The sequence below is a fragment of the Dromiciops gliroides genome, chromosome 2 (assembly GCF_019393635.1).
Source record: "Dromiciops gliroides isolate mDroGli1 chromosome 2, mDroGli1.pri, whole genome shotgun sequence".
Classification (NCBI taxonomy): Eukaryota; Metazoa; Chordata; class Mammalia; order Microbiotheria; family Microbiotheriidae; genus Dromiciops; species Dromiciops gliroides.
Window position 1 is genome coordinate 266,292,703 of NC_057862.1, and position 16,386 is coordinate 266,309,088.

Here is a 16,386-nt window from a genome sequence, read left to right on the forward strand (position 1 = left end):
GTAAAATATTGCTCATGTTTAGTTTTCTTTGTAGGGATGTTTCAAATACTTCTTTTCAAAATTCCAACATTTATTATTTTCCTTTTCTATCATATTAGATAATATGATAGGTGTGGGGTGGTATCTTGAGTTGTTTTAATTTGCATTTCCCTAATCAATAGTCTCCCCCTACTACCCTATACACACCCTGACCCCTTGGGTCTGGAAATAATTGTTCATAGACCTAAAAAAGTAAGATTATTAAAAACAGATTTCAGTTAATGAGAAGGAAATTAAAGATTTTCCCCAATATAGATGCTGATAGCAAGACAAAGACAGGAAGTAGGATCTTCTGAGATAAGAGATACATTTATTTTGCTTCTGAGAAGCACTTCTTATAGCTGATTTTCAGCAATGTAGCTACAGCTCACAGTGTGAAGAATTCTGATCTCACCAGTGAACTATTTTCTCTTAGGGGGGTTGTTATATTCAAATCTGAAGGGAATTATGTCATGAATCATGACAATTATGGAGAGGCAGCTTTGTGTTTTCCAGCACTTCCTTCTTAATGGAAAGATTAAATAACCTGATGATTAAATGTCTGATGTGTATGGAAGGAATTATTAACTAGGTGTTTGATTTTTTTGTTTCTGACGTTCCTTCTAATTCTGAGATTCTGTGTTAACCAGTTGTTTTATATGATTTAGGAACAGAAATTCTCCCAGAGAAGCACTACAGATATGTTCTAGTGTACACATTCAGTGGATAAGAAAAATCATGGTCCTGAGTTGATAGCTAGATTGCAAAATCTATTCCTATAGAATAGAGCAAAACTTTTTAACCCTTTCTTCCCCCTTATGAATTACTTTCCAATTTATGTTTACTCTATCCTCTAAATTTCTCCACTTTCTTCCATTGTCATAGCCACACTTTGGGTTTAGACCTTCCTTAAACTCAATCATTTAACATTGATTAAGCAGTTACCATGGGAGAAACAATAAGTATGCATAAATAATACAGCAAAAAATAGGGAAATAATTAATAGAAGGATGATGCTAGGATGAAGAGGGCTTAGGAAATGCTTCCTGTAGAAGATAAGCTTTTAGTTAGGATAAAAAGGAAGCCAAGGAAGTCAGTAGGTAGAGAGGAGGAGGGAAAGCATTCCAGGCATTTATTATTTTCCTTTAGTTCTTAAGAATTATAAGTATCATCTTCCCATGTAGGAACCTAAACAGTTTAACTTTATTGAATCTCCTATGTTTTCACATTTTTGCGTTTTACTTGAGTCTTGTATTTGAAAGTTTAATTTTTCATTCAGCTCTGGTCCCCATCAGGAATGCTTGAAAGTCTTCTATTTCACTGAATATCCATTCCCCACCCCTGAAGAATTATACCCAGTTTTTCTGGGTAGGTGATTCTTGGTTGTAATCTTAGTTCCTTTGCCCTCCAGAATATCAAGCTCTCCAATCCTTTAATATATATATAGCTGCTAAATCTTGTGTTATCCTGACTGTTGCTTCACAATACTTCAACTGCTTCTTTATAGCTGCTTGCAATATTTTCTCCTTGACCTAGGAACTCTGGAATTTGGCTATGATATTCCTGGGAGTTTTCATTTTGGCGTCTCTTTCAAGAGGTGATCAGTGGATTCTTCTGATTTCTAGTTTACCATGTAAATATCAGGGAAGTTTTCCTGAATAATTTCTTTTCTTTTTTCTTTCTTTCTTTTTTTTTTCCCCAAGGCAATGAGAGTTAAGTGACTTGCCCAGGGTCACACAGCTAGTAAGTGTCAAGTGTCTGAGACTGGATTTGAACTCAGGTCCTCCTAAATCCAGGGTCGGTGCTTTATCCACTAAGCTACCTAGCTGGCCCCCTTGATAATTTCTTGAAAGAGCTAAGCTCTTATTTTGATCATGGCTCTCAGGTAGTCCAATAATTTTTAAATTATCTCTCCTGGATCTATTTTCCAGGTCAGCTGTTTTTCCAATAAAAATGTTTTTCACATTTCCTTCTATTTTTTCATTCTTTTAATTTTGATTGTTTCTTGATATCTCATAAAGTCATTAGTTTCCACTTGCCCAGTTCTGATTTTTGAGGAATTATTTCCTTCAGGGAACTTTTGTAGCTCCTTTTCCATTTGGTAGTTTTTAAGGAGTTCTTTTCTTCAGTGAATTTTTGTACATCTTTTTCCATTTAGCCAATTCTGCCTTTTAAGGCATCCTTCTCCACACTGGATTTTTTGTGTCTCTTTCACCATTTGGCCTATTCTGCTTTTTAAGGTGTTATTTTCTTCAGTATTTTTTTACTCCTTTTTTCATGATTTTCTTGTATTATTCTCATTTATTTCCCCAAATGTCTCCTCTACTTCTCTTACTTGATTTAAAAAATATTTTTTAAGTTCTTCCAGGAATTTTTTGGAAGGCCTATCACTAAATCATTTTTTTTTCTTTAAGGCTTTGAATGTAGCAGTTTTGACTTTGTTGTCTTTTTCTGAGTTTGCATTTTGATCTTCCCTGTCACCATAGTAACTTACTGTGGTCTGGATCTTTTTCTGCTGCTTGTTCATCTTTCTAGCCTATATCTTGACTCTTAGCTCTATGTTAATGTGGGGCTCTGCTCCCAGGGTGGAAGATGCACGGTCCCAAGCTTTAGGTTTTTTGTGCAACTATTTTCAGAGCTAATTTTGGGGACCTATTAGTTTTCAGTATTTCCAAGGTGGTATGATCTGAGGAGAGTTTACTACTCTCCTGACTTGTGCCACAAGCAGTCTTTCTCCCTTGGAACTGTGATGAGGGTCCCTGCTCCACTGTAGCTACAATCTCTGGTGTGCTAGTGCCCCTCCTCACCCAGGAACTGCAACTCAGATCTGAGTATGGGCAATGCAACAGAGTACTGTCCCCAGTGCCAGCAAAGTGCCTTTGTAATCTCCTTGTTGGTTGAGAACCCGAGAAGTTGCCACTTCCACCACTGATTCAGTCACCCTGAATGCCTTCTCTGGTTTGTGCTAGCACAGCCTGTGCTGGACTGCACCTCACTTTCACCCCAGTGCAACAGACCTTTCTTTTTGACCTTCTAAGTTGCCTTGGGCTGGAAAATTGTTTCACTCTGTCCTTTTGTGTATTCTGTCACTCTAGAATTCATTTTGATGTATTATTTAAAGTTGTTTGGAGTGGAATTGGGGAGAGCTAAGCCCTTATATATTGTATTTTTAAAAGATTCTACCAACACCTTTGGGAAAAATTATTTTTTTCTTAGCAAAACTGAACACTGGCACTCAGTCCTAGATTCTTGTTTAACTGATATGGCAGAATATTCTAAGAAATATAAATATTCTGTGATTGTACATATACAACCTATATCAGACTGCTTTCCATCTTGGGGAGGAGGGAAGGAAAGGTGGGGGGAGAAAAATTTGGAACTAAAAATCCAGTGAAAACAAATGTTGAAAACTATCTTTATATGTAATATGTAACTGGAAAATAATAAAATTAAATTAAAAAAGAAATATCAATATTCTTAGGATAAAAGTTCTGGGCAATTAACTTTTTTACCTTTTCATTTGAGTACAAATGTATAAATCTTAGTGTGTGCAAGTGTGTAATTCTTTTGGGGGGGATGAGGCAATGAGGGTTAAGTGACTTGCGCAGGGTCACACAGCTAGTAAGTGCCAAGTGACTGAGGCTAGATTTGAACTTAGGTCCTCCTGAATCCAGGGCTGGTGCTTTACCCACTGCGCCACCTAGCTGCCCCCACAAGTGTGTAATTCTAAGTCTCATTCTTCCCTATAGATATAGGTAGATCTATCTGTAATTATATTGATTTATCTATCTGCAACTATAAAGTAGGAATAAATAACTTGTATACTAAAAACATGAATGAGAGGGTGAAAGGTCTCATAAGCTAGAAAATATAGCAAATTTCTGAACTCTTTAAGTGTCTGAGTGTTTTATTTACCTCTTGTCAGTGCTAACAAAACAAAACAAAACAAAAAACCCAAACCCATATAAACTTTAAAACAGAATTTTTAAACATGTTTTAAACATCAAAAACTTTAAGTTACAGAAACAGCTGGATTAAAAAAAAAAACTCGTCTCTGCCAACCAACCTCATTTTCATTTCTATTCTGTTTATAGCAATTATGGTTTTAAAAAACCTAATAAATACGATTTGTACAAGCAAAAAGAAATCACCTAGACATTACAAATATGGCTTATATATGAAAAGTCAGAAAGCCAAAATATTACTTTCTTACAGTAGGTTTGATTTGCCTGTGCTTACCAGTACACTCATACCCATTGCCAACATAACCAGAAAGGCAAATACAGGTGTAAGAACTGCCTCCATGATAAATACACTGGGCCCTTTCCACAGGAGCACAATTGTGACTTCCTTCTTCACAAGGGTTCGATGGTGGAGCAATGACTAAGAAAAGAAAAGGATCAAAATTCATTAGGTAGTTATAGTCTAACTCTGAAGATAGGTTTTCTTGATTCAAGTCTATCAGTCTGTATAGCACTTCTGACTCCTAAAGGAAATCCTACTATTTGTGCGTCAAACATGGTACCAGTGTTTTGATTCTGGATTCTCACACCTGTGAAAGTTCAACTTCAGGGGAAGGGGGAGAGGAAACTATAATTTAGGAAACACTTGCTATGTGCCAGGCACTGTTCTAAGCACTTTATAAATATTTTTTTCATTTGATCCTCAAAAAAGTCTGAGAGATAGGTGGTATCCCTGTTTTACAAATGGAGAAACTGAAGCAGATAGACATTAAATTATTTGTTCAGGTTTGATTTGCATTCAGTTCTTACTCATTCCCAGCCCAATACTCTATCTACTTCACCACCTTGTTGCCTTTAGCTTATATCTTCAGACATAATTAAAATTTAATTAAAATCATAATTTGGACATAACTAATTCTTAAAAATAAGAATATTTTGCATCTGTGCTACAAGACTCTGCTAACATTAATTTTAGCCCACAAACTCACTACATAAAAATGTTTCTCATTTTTTCTAATGTAATTTGACTTCATAAACAAGTTAAGTTTTGAACTTTAGAAACCAGTTTGTTTCTGTTTTAATGCTTTCCTCCTCAATGTATTAATCTTTTGGAACTATAGCAAAGGTATATCTACAACAAATTGAGATCCTTAGACAGATAAATGGAATATAATATTTTATAATTATGGCCTCAACTTCATTTTCATTTGAGGAATTCTTAATCTTGTTCTATAATGGTGGTTATCTATTACAATCTTGATACTAAGACATCTGGTTAGATAAATTATCTTCTTTCAAGAATTCAGTTCCTAAAGCTTCTAGTTAAAAATTGTAATATTGGAGTGTAATCACAATTTTGAATAATATCAGTGTAAATTCATCAGGCTCTATAGAGTTAATTGCTAGGGATAAAAAAATTAAAAACTGAGGCCAATCATTATTTTTGACCAAAAAATAAGCCAAAATTGAAAATTGGTATGGACTTACAGATACAAGTGTGCTCGTCTTCTGCAAATTTATAACCACTCTGGCACTCACACCTGTAGCTCCCTGGCAAGTTGACACATACAGAATTGTGGCCACATAGCTGGGAACCTGTGGTACATTCATTTACATCTAAATAGAAGGAAGTAAGGAAAATTTCAATTAAATTAAAATTCAAAGAAAAAGTTTTAACTCTTAATGTGATTTTATCAAAAGTATTTCTAGCTTTTAATTAATATTTTTAATTGAACTGAATAATCTTAGGAAAGATAAATTATTTATAAAAGTTAGAAAGAGTTAATTTTTCAAAAATAATATAAATAATTTGAAAGAAATGTATTTTTAAAATAAATTAAATATTTTAATTTGTTTTATGAAGAATTTCTCTCTCCTGTCTCCTTTACCTTCCCAACTATCATTATACTGGAAATTCTTTTATAGTTGACATTTTTCTAATACTGTGCAGCATGTCAGAAATACACAGGAGATATGTAAAGATTTTAATTTTTAAAACGAATAAGATTTGTACTATACTTACATGAATATTTGTACATAAAAATGTGTGAATATTAAAGAAACACTGAAAACTTTTTTTGTTGAATAGTCTAAAAAGTCCATAAAATAGTTTTAAAAATACAGCTTCTTTAAGGTCAAATTATTCAGGAATCTCAATGAATAGCAGATGTTCCATTTTCATAGTATCCAGCCAGAAATAATCTCCCAAAACTTTTCACTTAAATACACAGAATATTTTGTCCTTAACAGAATTGCTCTTGGCATCAACAACACAGGACCACACAGCATTGTTGCTTTTAGTGAGCAAAGGGTACAAGGGGAAAAAATCATGTGTTTGCTTCTACAAAACACAAAGCTAAATGAACAGATGAAGAATCCCTCACCGAAACAATTTCTTCCATCTCCTTGGTAGCCAGTTGCACATTCACATGAATATGCTAGTCCTGTTCCCGCCAGACACTGAGCTGTTATATCACATACGTGGCTTCCATCATAGCAAGGATTTGTCACCAAGGGATCTATATCCCCTAAATAGTAAATGGAGAAAAACAACAACTGTAGTACGACTACAATCCCATTTCAATGACTGCATTCATTAGGAAGCCATCTTTGGTCTTCCTCATTCAAAGCTTTATTCTCTCCCACCTGTAAATAATTTGTCTTCCTTATTATGTAGTTAGGACAAAGAAATAATGGATAAAAGGCCTAAATACTACCCACAAAATGTTAAAAGATCTAGGGAAAGGTCTTTTTTGTAGATCTATGATTAATTTACAATGATATGGGAGAGAATCATATATCATTAAAATTTATGGGTAGTTTGTAGTCTAGATTCACATTAAATGTTTAAGATGGTGGATTCATTAAAGTTTCCAAAAAAGTGTTATGTATATGTCTACTAGATTGTAAGTTCTATGAAGGAAGGCACTATATCTCTGTTTATATTCATTGTGTAGAACACATAATAGGAAGTTAAGTAAATGTTTCTTAAATAGATTAAAATATAGATTAAAAGAATGGTAAAAGAGTTGATGGAGGTGGAGATGGTTAAAGGATGGAGTTGAAGGAATGAAATCTACTATCTCATTAAATGTCCATCATTTCCTACCTCCCCCTCACTCTATAGGATTATGCTCAGTTTTGATGTGTAATTTATTATCTGTTGTAAGCCTCTGCCTTTTGGATTCTAGATAATCTCTATTCCTGTCAAAGAATTTCTGGCAAATCTTGTGTGAGCTCCTCAGTATTTTCTTTCTTTCTGGCTGCTTGCAGTTTTTCTGTGATCTGGAAGATGTGGATTTTTGGCCATAATGTTCCTGGGAGTTTTCATTTTGGAATTTCAGGATGTGACCGCTGGATTCTTCTTTATTTCAACTTGTGCCCTCTAGTTCTAAGAGATCTAGGCATTTTTCTTTTGAAAACAAAAATGTCTAAGCTCTTTTTATTTTTAAATATCATACTTAAATTATCTTTCTTCTTCAATCTATTTTCCAGGTCAGTTGTTTTGCTCTGGAAATTTATATTTCCTTTTATTTTTTCAGTCTCTTGACTTTCTTTTAATATTTTTATTGCCTCATGGAACCATTATCTTCTACTTTTTACATTCTGATTTTCAGGGAGTTTGTTCATTGCATTATACCTCTGTTAATTCCCTTTCTAATTTTTTTTTTTTTGCAGGGCAATGGGGGTTAAGTGACTTGCCCAGGGTGACACAGCTAGTAAGTGTCAAGTGTCTGAGGCCGGATTTGAACTCAGGTACTCCTGAATCTAGGGCCGGTTGGTGCTTTATCCACTGTGCCACCTAGCCACCCCCTTTCTAATTCTTTTTGAGAGCCCTCCTTTCTTTTTTATTTTTCCTCTACTGATCTCATTTAATTTATTTTAAAAATTGATAACTCTCAAAAAATTTGCTTCATCTTTTGTAGGAATTCTAATTGAGTTTGTTCCCAAGTTATTTTTTTCTTTGAGGCTTTGCTTGTAGATGTTTTGGAGTAATTCTTCCTCTGGGTTTGTATCTTGAGTAACCCTGCTACCATAATGGCTTTTTATGGTAGGATTCTTTTTCTATTTGCTCATTCTTCCAGCTTACTTCCTGATCTCAGATTTGATATTAGGGGTAGGCTCTGAATACTCCTTGAGAGAATGTCTGGATTGAACTTGTATTTTCTTAGGTCTTTTTTTTTTTCTGCTTTCTTATGGCAGTATGTGTAGTATTATGGATGCCAGGGAGAACTCAGCTTCTTTAGGACCTTTTGGGTCCTAATTAGGACAGTTAAAAGGAATTTTGAAGATAGATAGTGTAGGCATGAATTGATTATATTGGAATGATCTTTTAAAAACTCAGTGCACTGGAAGGAGAGGGAAGGTAGAGCTAGACTGGGGAAATTTTCTCATATAAAAGAGGTACTCAAAAAAGAGCTTTTACAGTACAGGCAAAAATGAGGGTTGTAGTGAGCAATGCCTAAAACTCACTATCATTGGAATTGGTTCAAAGAGGAAAGGATATTAAAAAAAATATATATATATATATATACACTCACTTGTTTATAGAAATATAACTTGCCCAATAGGGAAATGAGAGGGGAAGGGAATAAGAGAAAGTAGGGATGATAAAAGGGAAAACAGATTAAGGGAGGCAGTGGTTAGAAGCAAAATAGATTTTTTGTGGAGGGACAGGATAAAAGGAGAGAAGAAACAAGAAAATGGGATGGAAGGAAATTAACAGTTAGTAATCATAACTGTGTATGTCATTAGGTTGAAGTCACTCATAAAGCAGACAGCAAAATAGATTAGAAACCAGAATCTAACAATATGTTGTTTAACAAGAGACATGCTTGAACCAAGAGAACATTGTACACAGTAACAGCAACATTGTGTGATGATCAATTGCGATAGACTTAGCTCTTCTCAGCAATACAATGATTCCAAACAATTCTTTTTTCTTTCTTTCTTTCTCTTTTCTGTGGGGCAATGAGGATTAAGTGACTTGCCCAGGGTCACATAGTGTCAAATGTTCGAGGTTAGATTTGAACCCAGGTCCTCCTGAATCCAGGGCCAGTGCACCACTTAACTACCCCCAGTCCAAGGCAATTCTAAAAGACTCCAGATGGAAAATGCTCTGCACATCTAGAAAAAGAACTATGAAATCTGAATGCAGATCAAAGTATATATTCACTTTTGTTGTTCTTGTTGTTTCTTCTTTCTTATGGTTTTTTCCTTTTGTTCTGATTCTTCTCTCACAACATGACTAAAGTGAAAATATGTTTAACATGATTGTAATGTATAACCTATATCAGATTGCTTGCTGCCTTCAGGAGTGGGGAGGGAAGGGAAGGGAGGAAGAAAAATTTGGAACCAAAAACCTTACAAAAATGAATGTTGAAAACTATCTTTACATGTAATTGAAAAAAAATAAAATAATCTATATTTTAAAAAAGAGACATGTTTGAAACAGAAAGACACACAGAATTAAAATAAAGGGCTGGAGCAGAATATAATATGTTTCTAATGAACTGAAAAAAATTGACCTAAGTAAAAGGGATAATCAGGGAAGATCCATTTTGCTAAAAGGTACCAAAGACAATCAATTAATATCAAAAATTTTCATAGGAAATTCCTTTATGAAAGGCCTCATTTCTCAAATAAATACTGAGTACAGAACTGAGTTAAATTTATAAAAAGAGCCAATCCCCAATTAATAAATGGCCAAAGGATATAAACAGGGAGTTTCTAGAAGAAGAAATTAAAACTTTCTATAGTCATATAGTTGTTGTTTGCTCTTCATTCTCAATGAGGACCATGGCATCAAGGTGATGTCAGGACTTGCAATGAATTGAATTTAAGTGCAAGTGCAGCACATTAATATTTCATTACATTTATATTCCACAATCAACCTAACCATTACCTAATTTAAAAGCATCTACTTTGTTTCCAATTCTTAGGGCTGTGCAAGGTCACCAACCTCCCTCCCTTCTCCAGAGCCATCTGAGTCCTTTGCCAAGATATTAATCAGGAAAACTGGAGATTGCCCTGGACGTTTAAAGCATGATATTTGAACTAAGGTCCTCCCAACTTCAGGGGTCAGTGCTCTATCAACCACACCACCTAGCTTCTCAGAGTTATATGAAAAATCATCTAAATCACCAATTAATTAGAGAAAGGCAAAGTCTGAGGTACCACCTTATACCTATCAGAAATGGCAAATGCTGGAGGGGATGAGGAAAAAATACATACACTAATAAACTCTTCATGGAGTAGTGAACTGCTCCAACCATTCTGGAGAACAATTTGAAACTAAGCCCAAAGGGCTGGCCTTTTACCCAGAAATAACACATTTATATCCTAAAGAGATTAAAGGAAAAGGAAAAGGAGCTACACATACAAAAATATCTATAGCAGCTTTTTTAGTGGTGGCAAAAAATTGGGAAATGGCTGAATAAGTTGTGGCATATGATTATGATGGAGTACTATTGTGCTGTGGGAAATGATGAGGGGTGTGGTTTCAGGAAAACATGGCAAGACCTAAATGAGATTATGCAAAGTGAAGTGAGAAAAACCAGGAGATCATTTTACACAGTAACAGGATTGTTATAATGATGATCAACTGTGAAAGACTTGGCTACTCTGATCAATACAATGGTCCAAGTCAATTCCAAAGGCCTCATGATAAAAAAAAAATGTTATTCACCTCCAGAGAGAGAACTGGTAAACTCTGATTGCAAATTGAAGTATATTTTTCTCATTTTCTTTGTTTTCTTGCTTTTTTGGAAATATGACTAATATAGGAATGTTTTGCATGATTTCCCATGTATAATTGCTATATTGCTTGCCTTCTCAGTGGGTAGGGAAGGTGGCAGAAGGAGGGAGAGAATTTGGAACTCAAAATTTAAAAATAAATGAATGTTAAAAATAAATATTTTTTTAAAAAAAATTTTAATTGACATTTTTTGTTTCTTACATTACCAACATTATCCCAAGTATCCCTCCGTCTACTCCTTCTAGTGCGCCATTCTTATATAACAAACAGAATTTTTTAGGGAGGATAAAAATGTGTAGAACTGATCAATATACTGAAGAAATCTGAAAACATGTTCAATGTGTAACACTGGTGGACCTCCACAAAGGGACAGGTTAGGGGCATCTTCTCATTTTTTTCAGCTGAGTCTGTACATTTATTTTTTTATTTTTAGTGTGTTTTCCATTTACATTACTGTAGTTACTATATGTATTGGTTCCTTGGCTGTGCTTACTCACTCTCTATCAGTTCATATGAATTGTTCCAAGTTTCTCTGTATTCATTACACAGCACATTAATATTTCATTACATTTATATTCCACAATTAACCTAACCATTGCCTAATTTAAAAGCATCTACTTCGTTTCCAATTCTTAGCTGTCACAAAAAGTTCTACTATAAACACTTTAGAGTATATGGGTACTTTCTTCTTATCAATGGCTTCCTTTGAGGTATAAGCACAGTAATGGAGACTCTGGTTCAAAGGGTATGGACAGCTTAGTCAGTTTGTTTGCATAATTTCAAATTGATTTCCAAAATGGTTACATTTCAAAGTTCCTCCAACAATGTATTAATGTGCCTATCCTTCCACATCCTCACCAACAGTGACTTTTGCCATTTTTTGTCATTTTTGCCAATTTGTATATTGTGAGGTAAAATCTCAGGGTTGATTTGATTTGATTATAATCAATTTTCCACCTGTTAACTTACTCAAGGAAGCCAGATGAGAGCAATACATATGAAACACAGAAATTAAATTTTTCATCACCAAGTTTTAGACCATTTATTAGGAATGGAACATGATTATGAACTCCTTCCCTTCCTTCCCATATTTATTTTCTGAAAGAATTAACCTCCTGAGATCAGGGAAAAGGTAATGAATATGGATTAAATTTAACCCTTATCAATACAATTTTTCTTACCTTCCATGGGGCCAATCTGATTGGTCATAGCATATCTAAGCACTTTTTCTTCTTCATTATATAAAGCAAAAATATGATCCACATTTAGCTGCTGCGTTCTAGGAATGATCCTGGGGTTAGGAGTATGCTTACAGTCCTGGTAAGTAATATTCTGGTGTAAATGATAAGAGAATGTTTGGTTGATTTCACCAAATGAGAGAGAATATTCTCTGGAGGTTGTAGAAGTCACATCTGCAAAAGAAATATTAAAATTGTTAAATGAAAAACATTCTTTTAAAAATAGATGTTCTAATTTGTTTATGTTTGTTTATGAAATTATGTTTCTAATTCTTAAAATATGTGGTTAGTTAGGAGACCTGCAAAACAATATGTAGGATCCAGAAAGTATTCCAGATCAGCATAGTGAACATTTTGGAATTAAAAGAAAGAAAGGGCACTGAACAGAGTACAGTGTTTTGAGATCAACATTTCTCCCAGCATTATAGAGATTTAAGCAAGTCTGAATGAAGGGAGAAAAATTATTCTTTTTTTGGTTTGAGCAGTGTTTTAGCAAGAACCTATCTCTGAAGAGACAATTCATGGTTATATTATCATTTTATTAATATGAGCTAACCAGTTAGTGACTAATTCATACCCTCTACATGCTAGGAGGAGGAAAGGGAAATCAGAGAAGGTAAAATGTTACAGCTCTGGTCAGAATTTTTGTGGAGACTGTAAGCTAATGTGTAAGCTAATGACTATTAGCTTAACACAAGCTTTTAGTACTAGTTGTGAAATCCAATCGTCCTTAAGTTCTAAAACTCAAAGCAATATACAGTTAAATAAGTTTTCTATTTAAATATTTCTATTAAATATTTTCTATTTAAAATCAGAGGCTATCAGACAGTGAAAATTACTATTCTTAAATCAAGATTTTTATCTGACATGCAGGATATGTATGTATGATATGGCAAAAAACCAAAAGTTACATATACCCAAATCAGAGTACTGGTAAATCTCCTTGTATGGTGCAATATGGACTGTAAAATTTTCTGGGATGAAAGGCACCTGTCCTTGAATGTTTGTCTTAACACTTAGGTAGTTTTCTGGATCAAGTCCTTCAGCAGTGTGAGTAATATGAACTTTCTCTCCTCCTGGGTAGAAGGTGATGTCCATGTGATTACTGAAGCCAGCACCTTTTAATAGACAGAAGAAAAAGGAGGTAGCAAAAGAGAAGAATAGAAATAACTTTGACTCAGTTCTTCTTTTCATCTCTTTTACATTTCAGAAATACCTAAGATTATCAGAGGGTTAACATCAAAAAGCATCAGTTGTCGGAGGTGTCAAAATGATAAAATGGTAAACAGTATAGAGAACTCCTCTCCATAAAACTTCTTTAAATAGATCTCGTACATTTTGTACCACATCAGATCCTGATACAGAAATCCAGAAAAGGTCACAATGAGTTATTTGTCTAGCCTAGCTTAGCATAAGAAGACAGACAATGGGGAGGGGATCAAACCAGAAGTATAATGCAGAAGCACTCCAGCACCCAGGGAGAAGCTGTGCATTGATAGGAAGAGGTCTGATATTAATACCACTAGACTCACACTCAGGCACTGGAATTAAGAAAGGTGAGAACTGGCAACTTTGTCATCTACCACACTGTTCTGGGTCACATATCCAGAGAGAACTGAGAAGAGAACCTGCACTAGGGGGTGGTGTTTCTAGGTATGGAGGTCTTAGGTTTTGTACCTAGAAAGCAGGAAGTTCAAAAGTCAGCAACAGTGGTGTGACTCAGATCCCAGGTGCAGAGTACTATATCATATCTAGTCTCTTGCCCAACCTGAAGAAGAATAACCAGGGAAGAATATCAAATGATAGGGGATCCTACAACTCTACTACCATGAAACAACAGTTTTCAATGGACTGATTTCAGAAGTAGTCTAATATTGTTCAGACCCAAACTTTAGGAACTAACAGAGCAAGGTTATGGGGCCAGGGCGGGCAGCAATCAGACTTTGCTCTTCATCACACCACTTTGGAATTACTGAAAGGTTGCAGAACTTCATCCATCCCTGAGATCATAAAATAACACAACACTCAATACACTAAGAAAGCAGCAACATTATAGTGCAGACCTTCCCTTTAACCCAGTCTTTTTTTGGGGGGGGGGGCAATGAGGGTTAAGTGACTTGCCCAAGGTTACACAGCCAGTAAGTGTCAAGTGTCTGAGGCCGGATTTGAACTCAAGTCCTCCTGAATCCAGGGCTGGTGTTTTATCCACTGTGCCACCTGGCTGCTCCTTTATCCAGCCTTAATATCAAGTCCAAAGTCAGGAAAAGGCTGGAAGAATGGGCAAACAAACAAACAAAAAAGAATCCCCTCATAAATAGCGATTATGTTAGCAAGAAAGCTCAAGATACAAACCCAGAAGAGAATAACTCGAAAACATCTATAAAATCTCCAAGAAAAACAAAACTCAACTAGAATACCTACAAGAGATGTAAAAGAGCTAAAAACTTTTAAAAAGGGGAGGTATGGAAATTGCTCAAGGAAATAAATTAGAAAATAAATGAAAGGTATGAAGTAAGGAACTGGAAGGGTAATTAACACCTTGGCTCAAAAGCCATAAAACCATGTCCAAACATCAAACTTCCTGAAAATTAGAATGGACCAAATAAAAGACAATGACTCCATGAGGCAACAATAAATATTAAAACAAAGTCAAAAGACTGAAAAAAAAGAAGAAAATATGAAATATCTGACAGGAAAAACAATTGACCTAGAAAACAGATTGAAGGGAAAAATATTAAGAATCATTGGACTAGGGGCGCAGTGGATAGAGCACCGGCCCTGGATTCAGGAGGACCTGAGTTCAAATCTGACCTCAGACACTTAACACTTACTAGCTGTGTGACCCTGGGCAAGTCACTTAACCCCAGTTGCCTCACCAAAAAAAAAAATTTAAAAAAGAATCATTGGACCAATAACAAAAATGGAAAATATTGGATGTGGGAGGGGTTGTGGGAAAGTTGGGATGCTATCCAACCATTCTAGAGAGCAATTTGGAACTATGCCCAAAAGGCTATAGAACTGTGCATACCCTTTGATCCAGCAATACCACTGCTAGGTTTCTATCCCAAAGACATCCCCAAAAAGAGAGAAAGACTTATTTGCACAAAAATATTTCTGCAGGTCTTTTTGTAAAGCTAAAAATTGAAATCAAAGGAATGCCCATCAATTGGGGAATAGCAAAACAAGCTGTGGTATATGATGGTGATGGAATATTATTGTACTATAAGAAATGACAAGCAGGATGACTTCAGAAAGACCTGGAAAGACATGTATGAAATAATGTATAGTGAAATGAGCAGAACCAAGAGAACATTGTGCACAGAGATAGCAATATGATAAAGAACTAAATGACTTGACTATTCTCAACAATACAGTGATCCAAGACAATCCCAAAGGACTATTGATGAAACATACTATTCACTTCCAAAGAAAGAACTGATATTGATGGAACAGACTGAAGCATGCTATTTTTCACTTTCTTTCATTTTTTCTTTTAATCAAGTTTTCTTATACAAAATGACAAATATGATAATGTTTTACATTGGACTATCTGAATGCTATGACAAAAAAAACCCTATGATCCTATTTCAAGAAATCTTACAAGAAAACTTCCCAGATCTCTTAGGCAAAGCGGAAATAGAAATAAACTACCACATCCTGAAAGAATCCACAAAATAAAAACTCCTAGAAACATTGTAGCCAAAATCCAGAGTTTCCAAGTCATAGAGAAAATAATGAAAGCATCAAAAAAGGAAAAATTAAAGTACAAAGGAGCCAAAGTGAGGATCACCCATCATTTTAACATGATATTATTATATCCTAATATAGGGAGAGATTAGTCCTAAGCAAAGTAAACTTCAAGTATACACAAATATACATGGATCATTTTTTTACTTTTTAAAATTTAATATTTTATTTTTCCCCAATTAAAAATAAAAGCAAATTTTAAAATAGATCATTTTGATTATATAAAATTTAAAAGTTTTGGCACAAATTAAAACTAATATAACCAAGATTACAAGGGAAGCAGAAAATAGGAAAATGGCTAAACAATCTGTGCTATATGATTATAATGGAATATTATTGTGATATAACAAATAGCAAGCAGGATGATTTCAGAAAGGCCTAGAAAGACTTGTATGAACCGAGAAGAGAACAAAACCAATAGAACGTTGTGCACAGGGCTATTGATGAAACACAATATCCACCTCCAAAGAGGTGAACTGATATATTTTTTTTTTTTTTAGTGAGGCTATTGGGGTTAAGTGACTTGCCCAGGGTCACACAGCTAGTACATGTTAAGTGTCTGAGGCCGGATTTGAACTCAGGTACTCCTGACTCCAGGGCCGGTGCTCTATCCACTGCGCCACCTAGCTGCCCCTCTTTTTCTTTTTTTTTTTAGTGAGGTGAA

At 34.9% G+C, this 16,386-nt stretch overlaps 1 protein-coding gene across 3 annotated transcripts in view; it reads right to left on the reverse strand.

Moving 5' to 3' along the window:
• The window catches only part of NID2 (nidogen 2), a 74,842-nt gene that overhangs the window by 24,949 nt on the left and 33,507 nt on the right, over nucleotides 1-16,386 (reverse strand). For all 3 annotated transcript variants that reach the window (XM_043983497.1, XM_043983495.1, XM_043983496.1), the window contains 5 exons: nucleotides 12,893-13,093; nucleotides 11,919-12,149; nucleotides 6,365-6,508; nucleotides 5,469-5,597; nucleotides 4,258-4,401 (listed from right to left, as the gene is read on the reverse strand). In XM_043983497.1, the coding sequence (XP_043839432.1) occupies nucleotides 4,258-4,401; nucleotides 5,469-5,597; nucleotides 6,365-6,508; nucleotides 11,919-12,149; nucleotides 12,893-13,093 (849 nt within the window). The remainder of the gene's footprint in view (nucleotides 1-4,257; nucleotides 4,402-5,468; nucleotides 5,598-6,364; nucleotides 6,509-11,918; nucleotides 12,150-12,892; nucleotides 13,094-16,386) is intronic.